The 13,113-nt window shown below is 40.9% G+C and overlaps 1 protein-coding gene across 2 annotated transcripts in view; it reads left to right on the forward strand.

The window, feature by feature from the left end:
- Positions 1-347: 347 nt before the first annotated feature.
- ENPEP (glutamyl aminopeptidase) overlaps positions 348-13,113 on the forward strand; it is a 37,020-nt gene continuing 24,254 nt past the window's right edge. For both annotated transcript variants that reach the window (XM_026101741.2, XM_064510591.1), the window contains exons 1-3: positions 348-1,222; positions 6,203-6,344; positions 8,911-9,042. In XM_026101741.2, the coding sequence (XP_025957526.1) occupies positions 612-1,222; positions 6,203-6,344; positions 8,911-9,042 (885 nt within the window). In that variant the 5' untranslated portion in view covers positions 348-611. The remainder of the gene's footprint in view (positions 1,223-6,202; positions 6,345-8,910; positions 9,043-13,113) is intronic.

The following is a 13,113-nucleotide window of genomic DNA, read 5'->3' on the forward strand; positions in this document are numbered from 1 at the left end:
TGTATGATTTTGCTGGATTTTTGAGAATTTGGAGGTGTCATTTCACAAACTATAAGGTATAAGTTCAAAAAAAATCTTTGTTAGTACTAGAAAAAAGAAAAACCCAAATTTCAAAAACCCAAAGAAGATGCAGCAGAGAAAAGGGGAAGAGGTAGTGGCAAAGGTTGAGGTTTTGGAGCAGTTATACCTCTATCTGCAAACTCCTTAAAGCTGCTGACAGAGCTTTGGCATCTGATCATCTCCTAACTGCTGATTAACATAGCACTGTTTTATATTTAACTCGGGCCAGAGCAGGAGGGGCTGGGGGTGGGGTTGCGCTGCTTATAAGGGGAACAGAGCAGGAACAATGTTCTTCTGTGTCAGTTCCCTCCGTCTCTCTGCCCAGCTGCACTCCTTTTGATCATTCACATTTCCTCCAAATGCATGTTATCTTTAATTAATTGAGTGCCTTGTGGAAAGCAAGGTGGGGGAGACAGGCAGAGAACAGCTATAACTACACAATTAAAATACAAACCAAGTCTGCTGAGTTTACTGAAAAAAGCAAGTGCTGAAGTGACTTAGAAGCTTTTTATGGTTAATGTTTTGCTCTGAGAACAGACCCGGGAGCAGAGATGGAGGGCATGGATTTTGAGGATAAGAAGTCCAAGAAGTACTGCATGAAGACAAAGCATGTGGCCATTATCTGTGGCGTCGTGGTCGTTGTAGGTCTAGCTGTGGGGCTTGGCGTGGGATTGAGCAGACCTAAATCTCAGCCATCTTCAGAAGATACAGCGCAGCCAACAGTCCCTTCACAAGTGGATCTGGGTCCTTGTCCTTCTAAAAATGATGATACTGGGGAATGGAGCAATTTCAGGCTACCCACTTATATCAATCCAGTACACTATGACCTGGAAGTGAAGCCTGAAATGGAGTTGGATACTTACACAGGGACAGTCAGTATTTCTATTGCTTTGGAAAAATCTACCAGCTACCTGTGGCTCCACCTGCGAGACACCACGATTACAGAAATGCCCACACTCAAGAACGCCTCAGGACAGCAGATTGCACTGAGTGACTGTTTTGAATACACACCTCAAGAGTACATAGTGATGAAGACAGAAACAGAGCTCTCTTCTGCTAGCGAAAGCGAGCCCTATGTGCTCACCCTGAAATTTCAAGGCTGGCTGAACAGTTCCCTGGTTGGCTTTTATAGGACCACCTACACAGAGAACGGACAGACCAAGTAAAGCAGATTTTCTTTTATTTAAACTTTCTTCTCTGCCTATTTCTACTTGCAAAAATGCTCTGTTTCTTTTTCAGCTTCTCAGTCTTGTCTCTCACCACTTGCTGACATTTCTGGGCTGTTCTTTAATTTTCTCATTCCCCTAAGGAAGATGCTGTATTCAAAACCCTTTGGCGGCTGACAAGATAACATGAGCTAGAGGGCTGTTGCTTTTCTTTTTTATTCTGAAAAAAATGTTTCAAGCTCTATTGGTCCCAGGTTACCCTCGAGCTTTGTGAATGTCTCCCTCAGGTGTAGGGATTGAGGCCTGTATTTTATCTCTGTAGTCCAAAAAATAGCACATAGCTCTCACCACTCTCTCTTGTCACTCCCCAAGGTAACAGTTTTGCTGTGAAATGGTCTTATGATAACAGCTTTCCTGACATCATGCCTCCTTGATGTTATAAGCCTGAGGAATGTCCAGGCCAGAACTTCCCTGTCCTTTCTGCAGCTGGTTTAAATTATGGGTAGGGAGGTCTAAAATAGGAAGGCTATCTTTGATTTGGAGTATTTATGCTCCAGCTCTTCCATTTTAAAGCATCAATAGTTATCGAAAGTTTACAAAGCCCCTCCTGGTTCAGCTAACCCTTTCCACTTCCCAGATTTGTACTACTTCAAGGAGGAAGTTTGGAAAAGCCATTTCCCAGTGGTCAGAGGTAGTTCTCAGTTAGCATATGGAAGAGGACAAGGGTTCATACATTCTTCCAGTGTTTGCATTTTCTGAATGGATTTATTCCAGCTTTTACATCTAGAAGATAAACCCAGATGGCCTCTTCCAGGGCCCTGTAGTAGGAACATAGAGCCAAATACTCTGGTCTGTTTTCATGGCACCAGTTCGCCCTCTTGGGACCGCAGTGTCATGAGTGAGTTGCATCAGCTCCGTTCAGCCACTGACAGGCAAAGCCGGGAGTAGCAACAGTGACAGGCAAAAGCAGCAGCAAATGCAAGAGGCAGAGGAAAAAAACAAGCGTTGATTTCTCATATGTAAACATAGTTATCTGATCTGGGAAGAATCCACATAGAGAAAAGCTCAGACCCCAGCCAGCTTTCACTCTTGTTTCTCCATCTACCACTTCAGCATTGCTCTGACTCAGAAGGTGCTTTGGTTTTTATACTCTGAGCATCTGATATCACCACAATAGTTTTAAAGTGTATCCTTTTAGCATCCTTCTAAACCAAGTTGTGTTGTTTCCGTTTTATTGGTGAAGGAGACGTAGATATTAGATGAATTGCCCCAAGTCTTTGTCAATAGTAGGAGCAGAGCATAGTTCTCCTAAGTCACAGAGCAGGAAAGGTCAGTGTGCATCCCTCAGGTCCAGACAGTGAAGGAAGACAGGGATCAAGCATGTGAGGGCAGGAAAAAGGGAAGAGCTTCATAAGCTAAAGGAAGAATAAAATATGAGCACACTTTGAGGGTTCCTGCTTCTCGGTTTGCATGCTTGGAGCTACAATTGAAGGGATGATCCTAGTCAGCAGTCTGAAAATGTTCTGTGCAGAGAGGAACTTCAGCACGTGGGTTTCTTTGTTAGGCTTGAGAAAGGCTCTAAAAAGAATGAGTGAATGGTGTGTTTTTTGAAAGGCTTTTAACTTGGTTAAATTTGGGCAGATTGTTTGTGGGGGTGGAAGAGGCAATATACATGACAGCGATAAGTACAGCTCTGAAATGAAAGCAACTGCCAGCCAAATTTCAAGTTGCCGCTATGCAGTATGAGAGCAGGAGATAGCATAGGGGTAAGGAAGGGTTTGTAACCTATTAGAAGCACATTTCCCTCTGGCTTTCTGCTCAAAAACAATGCTGACTGGAATTTGATTACTATTTTACATTTGCCTGGGCCAAATACCACTGTTGGAAAATTTCAACCCAAATAGTTCAATTTTGATCACGTAGCAAGTAAATAAAAATTGGATCCTGTAATAGCAAAAGTCAAGCAAGTCTATTAACAGGGGATGTCAGGGAGAACGGGAGCTGAGAAGGACATGAGAGCAAACTCAGAATTAATCTACTCCCCCATCCCTTCTGGGCAGTGCTAGAAGCAGTGGGACCTTTTGCGAGAACTCATGGAACTAGAAAGCCAGCTCCCAGGATCTCCAGCTGTCTATCTGCGAGGGCAAAGGTTTGCCAAAGTATTGCTATAAAGCCTTTTGTTTACAAAGTGGGCAGAAATCCAGGATATGTTGTTGCTTAGATTCAAATTTTCCACTATATTTTATGGAAAACAGGTAGACATGTGCTGAACATGCTTGCAAGTCTGGGGATCAATGCCTTCTTTGGGAATGCTGCTCAGACAGATTGCACAATGCCCATCAGGACGAAGGTGCTTTTGGACATACCCAGACATGGATCTTGAGATATCTTGGGAATACAACTATTAAAATTGGTGTGTGCTTGTGGGTAGGGAGCAGGTAGGAAGAAGCTCTGAGGATGCAGATTTCAGACATAGGCCTGCCTAGATCTGCAGGTGCCTGAATCCAGCTGTAAGCATTCAAGTCCTTTGGTAAAGCTACTTTACTCTCTGTGCATTTCATTTCCCCATTGACAAAAAGGCAGTAACAGTCCTTCCCTACTTTACAAGATGCAGTGAGCATAAATACATTACAGTTGTGCTATTTTTATATATTAAGGAAAAGAACACAGTCAGAGTCTTTTCCTGGTGTGATGGATTTCTTTTTAACTCATCAACTTCTGTCAAGGAATGTGCTAAAACCTCCTTTTATTTTCCCCTTAATGCCACTGATAATACAAACACGTCAAGGCAGATATTTTTTGATTTTACATTACTAATGTTTTAGACAAGACATGGGTTCCCTTTTATAGGAAATGTCTTTGTTCTCCATGAGAGGAGAGCAGGAAGGATATAAATGATACTCAGTTGGGCACGTCTCTCTAACAGACAGCGAGTCTTGTGTTTAGGATTTTACTGGTTAGAAAAAGGCAAAATATTTTTTATTGTAAGAAAATAGCACTCCCGAATTTCTTCCTCATGGAGCAAAATTTTCTCAGACGAAGTGATTAATCTGAATTTAAGGAAGACGACAAGAAAAATGCTTTACTTAGCTCAAGGGGAAGCTTTTTTGCACTAAAACCCTGGGGTTTTTGGCAAAAAAAGGAAATTAATCATAGTCCTAATGTTTTATTTTGGGAACAACAGCTGGATGCAGTCTCAGACAGATCTTCACTTATTACTAGGATACTTACAACTGTCACCTCTGGTTCACATTTAAGGGTCTGGACATCAATAGCAACTAGAAGGGCAGAAGCCACCAAGCGGCAAAAAACCTTATCGAAAAACTGCATTATACAGTTTGAAAGTAAACTACAATATTTTATTTTTCTAGTGCTACTTCTATGCATGCCATCACCTGGAGTTTTCATAATCTACCCCATAGGAATAGCAGTGGTGAGGTTTTGCACTGCTGATGTCTGTCTGCCTCCACAAGTATATGAGGATAGATGAGTTATCACCTTATAAATCAACAGAGATATCATAGTGTTATCAGTCTTTAGGAGCAAGATATAAATGTGTCAAAATATATAGCCAAGTTTTTAAGCAATAGTTGTGAAGCACTGCCCTGGGGAGTTGGAGTTAACTATGAAATAGTTTTCAAATCCTACAAAAAGTAGAGAGTGACATCAAACAATTTACCAAGAAAAGAAACTCCACTGAGCCTGAAGTTATTTTAAGGCAAAAGTTCAATATGCTTTCTGCTCTAAGACCATGAACATTTGAGTGACTACTCAAATGAACATGAATTGTAAAAACCCAGACCTATTACCCTCCGTCAGGCTTTCAGATGATCCTTGCTGCTACAAGTTCCTAATGACCAATTTAGTATTTAACCATCACAGGGGAAAGCCAAGGGCACGGAAACATTGAAAAACTGGTTGTCAAGTGAGCTGGTAGGATTGCTGCAGATCTGTAATTTATGATGTACACTTTTAATTACTTTTTGGAAAGAAAAACTACCTTAATATAGTTGGAGCAGCTGTAGAAATGCTGTCAGAAAATGCCCAACATTCCAGATTAATTGAAGAAGCATCTGTGGTCCCTTTTGCTATCAATCACTGGAGGATATGCTCTGTCACTTAATGTTTCATTAATGGGGGAGCCCAATGTCACCAGGAGAAGCAAACACACGATACAAACTTTCACAGCCTTTATCTCAATTTCTTTTTCATGACCTCTGCTGTCTAGCTCCCATAGCTGTTTTGGTACATCTGAGATGACTGCCAAAACACGCAAGCATGGCAAGCATAGTGTAGCATCAATTTTATGCAAGGATGTTTACCTGGACTTCACATGCTTCCCTCCAGCGCAGTTTCCTTGCAGGAGTCAGTGGTGTGTAGCAGCACCAGCAGAAAGGTGTACACGGTAGCTACGGAGAGAGAACTATCAGTCACGAGAATGCTAAACAGGCAAGTTGAGTTTTTAGGGGCAATTATGCAATGTGTCTTCTCAGGAGATGTTCAAGACCCCAACTCCAAGATAAGCTCTAGCTGGAAAACAACCCATGAAGTTACCCAAGTAACAGTAGTCCATCACTAGATTAGGACCTTGATTTCCTTTCAGATGCTAACATCAGTACTTTATTTTGGGCACAGAAATCAATGGGAATGCTCATCACCAAGGTGACCATCCATGAGGGGTCATTTTTATTTTATTGCCTGGCTCCTAAAAACATCTCGTTATGAGTAATTGTCTTTAGTTTTTGCTCTAAACCCTAGGTGCTGTTGATGACACGTTCCGCATGCCTATACAATGTCAGCTTCCACATTTCTAATCTCACCTACTGTTATGAATGGGCAAGTACAGAGAAAAATGTTTTGTTAGTTGATTACATTTTGTAAAATTACTAAATAATTATGTTTAGAAATTGTAGATAAGGTACAAAAGGTATATTATGAAAGCTTAGAATAATGTGCCAATTTGTTGTTTGTTTAAGGAGCATTGCAGCTACAGATCATGAGCCAACAGATGCACGGAAAACATTTCCTTGCTTTGATGAGCCTAACAAAAAGGCAACTTACACTATATCTATCATCCATCCACAGGAGTACCAAGCCCTTTCAAACATGCCGGTACAGGTATGTATATCCCAACTGTATTGCCTAAATGGAACGATTCTGTAAAGCCACTGGAAAGGTAACACTATGTATTCATAGGCTCTCTGCCACCCAGACACTGTAAAGCTGAAGGTTAATAAATATTCCACAAAATAGGACTGGTCATTTGGTTAAGATTCCCACTGGTCAGTGAGTACCCAGCATAGCAATACAGAGCCAAATCCAAAATCTCTCTTGTCTTCAGCTAGCTGTCCCTGGATTCATTTATTCTAGGTGGGCATCCCCTACTGACCATAAATAGGTAATGGCAGTTTCTTCAGTCAGCAGGTGGACTCTCAGAAGAAACACCCTAGAAGACAGCTGTTTCCCAGATGGGGAGTCTAGTAATAACCACTAAAAATATATAAAGTTCCAAAGCAAGGGCCTGCTGATCACAATCTAAAGGCAAAGGATCCTACTAGCAAGAAAACCTAGAATTATTATTTTTAATAATACAGATGCTGAAATCCCATTTGTCAGCTCATGGGTGTGGACACTTGTCAGTCCACCATGACATTAATTTTCTAAATGATCTATTTCTGGACCTGGTGGGTCAAATTCCAAGTTCTGTATGAAATTCATCGGCATCAATTATCTACCTCTAGGCACTCTGGAAGACGACTGAACGGCTTTCAGCCAACAGAGTTTCTAATGAATAGTTTAACTGAATGTGTACTCCAGTGTATAATTTCTAATGAATGTGTCCTGAAGCGGGAAAGGAAGAGCCTAGTTAAAAAAAAAAGTTCCAGCCTCCAAGCTATTGACATTTGCATCTTCTCCAACACTCCCCTACCCAGAAGAAAAAACAAGTCTGCTTTACCATGTATCATTTTACTGAAAGAGCCCCCAAACCTCAATGATCCATTAGCAATGCAGCTGAGAGAACTGCTACCAATCTGATACAGCTGCCTCCCAGACACTCTGCAATTTTAAAGTTTTGACCTATTGTTATTGAAAATATTTCTTTGATACCTAAGAGAGCACCAGGCACTTTGATGAGCAACATATGAAAGAAGAGTATTTGCCTACTTCTCCTCGCAGATGACAGATTGGGGAAGGCACTGGCAAAGAAAATGAGGGGGTGAGGCTAGACGTTCCTGAGATTTATTCGGTTTTGCAATTTGTTTTACATCTTTATATCTTTACATGTGGACCTTGCCTCCAGTATGGACACACAATAATGAGCTTTTAAAGGGCCAGTTAGCACTTGTTAAATAATTTGCTAAAATCCAAGTACAGGCAAGGCAAGGTAAGACAAATGCAGACAATGCTGGGTTCATACTAGGATTTGACATACACATTAACAGATGATACCACGACCCTTTTTCATGTGGTGTGGTCATAAGGTTGGTTGCTTTGTTCTTAGTAGTGAAAGATCTTTGGGGAATCATTTCAACGAATGGAAACAGAGCTTGCAAGATAGAGTTTGTAAAGGTACCTTGTGTATTATGTATTCTGTACCAGTTTTGGTGGTATGGCGGTTTATAATCAATATGCCAAAAATCAGGTTAGCAAAACCAGAAACTTGTCCATTTCATTTGCAGTTTCCACTGGAGTGAAATTTTTTTACTGAAGTTCTGATTTTGAAGGAAAAAGTTATCAAAATAGAGTAAAATAATGGAAAAGTAGATTGTGAATATACCTGTGAAAAGGCTTCTCTGCTCATGGAATCACATTACCTGTAATTTCCACTGTCTATACTTTATTTATATTGTACTTATAACAAACAAATCTTATGGAAGTATTGTGCATCTAGTGGAAGGCTAGCATCTTTTATATGCTGTTTGCTTTTCTCCTATTTAAATTAGTCATCCAGTCAGAAGCACAAAAAATTATTAGATGGGCAATAGCAAATAACAAATAGTAGAAATAAACACTAAGAGTATGATTTGTATGCAGTAGATTGCAGGCTTCGTCAGACAGTTCAATTGAGAGTTAAGGAAATTTTGGAAATATATATAGGAAAATCAGGAATGGCTTGTAATTGACTTACAAAAGAAAAACTATGATCAACACTAAACCTTATGGACATCTAAACAACTCACCAATTAGCAGTGCTAGTTTCTATCTGAAAGAGATTGGGATAGATTATTTGGTCTAATTTTTACTCTAAATTATATCTCTGCACTCCCTGGCTCCTGAATGATACACATATTTAAGAGAGGACAGAATCCAGTCTCTCCTTTGATCTGTCCAAAGTGATGTCATTTTATGCAAGTTTTTCAAGAACAAAACACACTAAAATATGCTGAAAAACTACTGTTGGCAAAATACCTAAGCATGTGAATGGTTTCAAATCCTTGATGCAAAATTAGAACCAGGAAGACATATTTAGTGCAGAAAAACAAAGTCCCGTTCCATCTACTGCAGCTTTAGGAAAGAACATTTTGTCTGTTCTCTTGCCATCAGCAGTGGGATGCCAGAAGAGGTGAACCTGCAGAGGTGATTTATCATTCCTATACAGTTGTAGTCTTCATAAGAATGTTGTACCCTCTTTTGCACGTTTGCAATTCCAAAAGTCAAATTAATTATTTCTCCATTTCTGCAGGAAACTCTACAGCTGGACGATGGCTGGATGCAGACAACTTTTGAGCGGTCAGTTCCCATGAGCACTTACTTGGTATGCTTTGCAGTGCACCAGTTTGAGTGGATAGAGAAAACATCTGCTAGTGGAAAACCTGTAAGTCTTGTTGCAGCCTGAACACAGTTCAGATGACAGATTTACTGTAATTGGCATTAAAAAAAAAGAAAAGAATCAGAGGAACCTATCATTTTCCCCTCCTTTCCTACAAGCCATTTTATGCAGGACATCAGAGCAGGTATTCACAGTGGTCTCTCTGACTGTGTCTAAATACTATTTCACAGCCCTTTCCTGTCTCCCTGATACAGGTGATTCCACCTTGGTGAGATCCCAGCCCGTACCTCCCCTACAGGCACAGGGGTTAGAAAGGAGCATCACTTCTCCAATCTGGTCACTGATTTCAACCCCAGATCCTGAGGGGATGTACAAATGCAGGGGTACAAGAAATCTACAGGGCATGGGTTCATATATGTTACAGTTTTCTGTAGGCTTAAAAGATGCAAATCTATACTGCACTTGAATCTTTCCTGCCTACAGTAATTGAGACATAGGACTACAGTGCTGTGACAATTGCCTATTGTCTGTAGTACTTTTTATATTACAATAGAGGCTAAAGGCAACTGCCACAGTAAGCACTTTATAAATACGTACAAAAATCATAGTCTCCACCTAAACAGCTGGATACTTTGCAGGTGCCCTAATGAAGTGAGTATACTTGAATCTGAATCCACAAAATCGAAGTAGCTCCTTGATTTTGATGCAACAGATACAGGCAATTCAATCCAATTGAGTTCTGGCTTGGATTCAACAAAAATCTTCCGAAGGTGCAGCTGATCACGAACTTGCGTAAGCATATCACAAGATAATACATTGCATCTGAACCGGAAACTCAAGCTATGATTTGCGCTTCAAATCAAAGTCCTCATTTAGCGTAAACCCTGCCTGGAATGCTCAACCCACTATTAATTATTTATTAGTTTATGTCTTTTTTTCATCTGAGACAGAGGATGATCCCAGAGCCATGCTCCTGCTACTTCCCCTTCCTTTCTCATACGTACTTGCGGTTCAGCTGAGTTAGCAGCACTTGCTCAGAGGAAGGTATTCCTCTTCTGAAGGAAATGAGTGATGGTTTGGGAATCTAGAGTGTATTCCCAGCTGGGTCACTGTTTCTTTAGCAAGTAAACTCTTCCTCAGTTTCCCTACTTGAGAAAACATGAGAAATCCCTCCCTACTTTAGGTTGTCCACCAACGTGAAAAACCTGTCTCATATAAAGCTCCAAGGTGCTGACCCGGTTGCTTAGCAAAGAGTTGACAGCACAGAGCTGCACAGAGGCCTCCCTCTTCTACGCCTTTGCTAGCACCGTGCTGTACAGTTATATGACTTCTTGACAAAGGACCAAGGCTAAACTACACTTAGCCAAGGAAATCAAGCCCATCTTGAGACAGCGATGCAATATTCTTAGATTCCTGCTGTTGGGCTGAGTAGCTATTTTTATTTTTTTAAATGGGAGAAATTTTTAGGCCACTTAGTCACAGGACTTTGTTAGCAAGATGCTCCTCATCTGGACTATTCCATTCATTATCAGAGAAATAACTTCAGTTATTCGGCCTTGACAGATATTCTCTAGAGCTCAGTTATTTCAAGAATCAGAATTTGTTCAACTTTTTGTAGAATGTGGTCCAGCAGAAAACAATGAAATGCAGATAGCATATACAAAACACTTCATTTTGTAGATGCAAAATTCTCCTTCATTCAAATTCTCTGCTCATCCATGTCACACTCCAGAATATGGCTCTGAGGCCAATATTTGTTTTTTTCCAAGCAAAACAGTAATGCCCACAGTGTTCTTGAGTGGTTGTAGCTTTTCTAAATAGAAGGGAGTGTTTTCTGAAACACAGTAATTAAAGTGTGTGTGCGTAGAAGCAGGGATATTCATGTCAGTACAGAGTTTGCCTGAAGAAACTTCTAATTCAGGCTTTGGTTATTACATATTTTACTGACACTATTCACTAACAATTTCTGAGGACTTGCCTGCACTGGAAAACCTGGTAAGTGAGGCTTGGTTAAAATCATGACCTCTCCCTTTGGCTTAGTAAGGACATAGTTATACCAACATGAAGTATAGATAAAAGATTGTTTTTAATTAATGGAGTCACATAAAATTTATCACTAAAAATTACCTTTTCATCAGTAAAATGAGGCTACCACTAGAATTTTTAATCAGATATTAAGAAAGTCCTTCTCCTAACCAAATAATTCCATTCACAAAACTCTTCAGTCTCGCCAAGCAACAGGATATTTAGATTCCCTGATTATTGAAAAGAACATTGCATAGTTTGCTATAAAAATTATTAGCAATAAATCTTTCATCCAGCAGAAAGCCCTGTAATCTATATATTGTTTTCATAAGCAACAGCATACAGCTCACATGATACGATAAATTATTTAAAAGCTCTGCCATCAGCTCTGAAAATTACTGCCCTAACAAAGATATTAATGGAATCAATGGTGGAAAATGTGCCTATAGTTGTAAACAATGCAGCTGAGCTGATTACCTGTCAGGTACTGAATGTGCTGTTTGGAGAATCACAAAGGAGATTATACAAATGAAACCCAAAGTCAGTTCTAGTGCACGCTGAAGGTTTTGGAGCCCATTAATATGGATCAGCTAGGGGACCAAAGAATGCTAAAACGGGTAAAGAGATTACTGAAGTGGAAATTACAGCCCATAATTGCAAACTGACCCTGAGGGAAATCCCCTGGCTGGAATGGATTCCCAATTGAATTTCATAAGCTTTTTGGGTTTTGTTTTTTCATTCCAGCTTTATTTCTGACCACTTTCCTGCTCCCTCCCTTGTTGGAGGAAGTATAATTTTATGGTATTGAAACCAATGCATTGTCAGGCTCCAAGAGGGCTCCCAGCATAGGCCAACTCCTTTGCTCAGTTTAGACCCTAAATTCCTGGCTGCAAGACAGCAACGAGGAGTAAATAAGACACACCAAAGCAACCAGAAGAATGTCGCCCATTCATAAGAGATACAAAGCCTGCAAAATGAAATGGATTGATTATCCCAAAGCCAGAAACTTCACTCCATATGAAGATCTCTTACGTAACCTCCACACTGGAGATTCGGGGCGACAGCGCAGAGGACCACTTAACTCCTGCCAGTAGACTTTGCTGCAATGTGGTTCAGCTATGGGGCAGAGACCTGGCAAACAGATTGAGGGAAAGGCCCCCCAAAGACTCCGTGAACTCTGAAAACAAACTTTGTCTTCCCAATGCAGAGATAACAGCCCAAAGGGCATTTTTTAGCCCTCTGCCTCATCGTCATGGTTGTGAGTGCCATAAGGACCCTTAGCCCTCGAGGTTTGCTATCACTCAACAGTAAGAACCAAATGGGTCTTATATGTTAGCAGCCATTCCCAGACACCATGCCTGAAAGTTGTAAAGGTCAGCACTCAACACATCATCTTCTGCCTTCATCAGAAAATGCATGCTCAGATATCCAAGATGAGCACAGATATGGTCACCCAGGTACAGGGCTGCGTACAGGTCTACGAAATGTGCCAGTTTTCTTGGACATGTCTGGTGGAAAAAGAGGAAGCTGTTTTTGTCTGGGATTTCCAGAAATGCAGCAGCCCAGCAGGCTCAAAAGCTGGGACTGGGTAGCTGTATGGCCTGAAGTCCTGGGCAAACGGCCACTCCACCTGCACAGGCCAGCATGTCCTGAGTTACAGATCTGGTAGGCAGGATCCTCAGTCAAAGGGCCTGGGATCTTCAAATATACAAGGATAAGAAGAAATTATAGCGAAAGTAGATAGGAAAAGTAGGAAGGAATTGAAGAAAATAAGATGACATGGGCTTCAGGCAGATTTCAGGACACCGCTCCTGAAGATTGCTCTGATGTGATCAGTCCCGATCAATGAACTGCCTAAACCAAGAGGATTCCCTTCTGTTGTACTTGCCCAGGTTTCCTTCTTGAAAAAGACAGGCCATGGGGAAGGAGTGGCTGGTATGCAGTCAGGCTCTGCTCCAAGCTTTGGTGCAGGGAGATGGCCAGCATGAGCTTTTGGATATGAGTCTTGCCAGTTTTGCCATTTAGTCATACTGTGGGAAGCATCCACAGATTACATGTTGACTTAGTCTATCTTCTGAAAAACTTTGTTGA

The sequence above is a fragment of the Dromaius novaehollandiae genome, chromosome 4, assembly GCF_036370855.1.
Source record: "Dromaius novaehollandiae isolate bDroNov1 chromosome 4, bDroNov1.hap1, whole genome shotgun sequence".
Lineage (NCBI taxonomy): Eukaryota > Metazoa > Chordata > Aves > Casuariiformes > Dromaiidae > Dromaius > Dromaius novaehollandiae.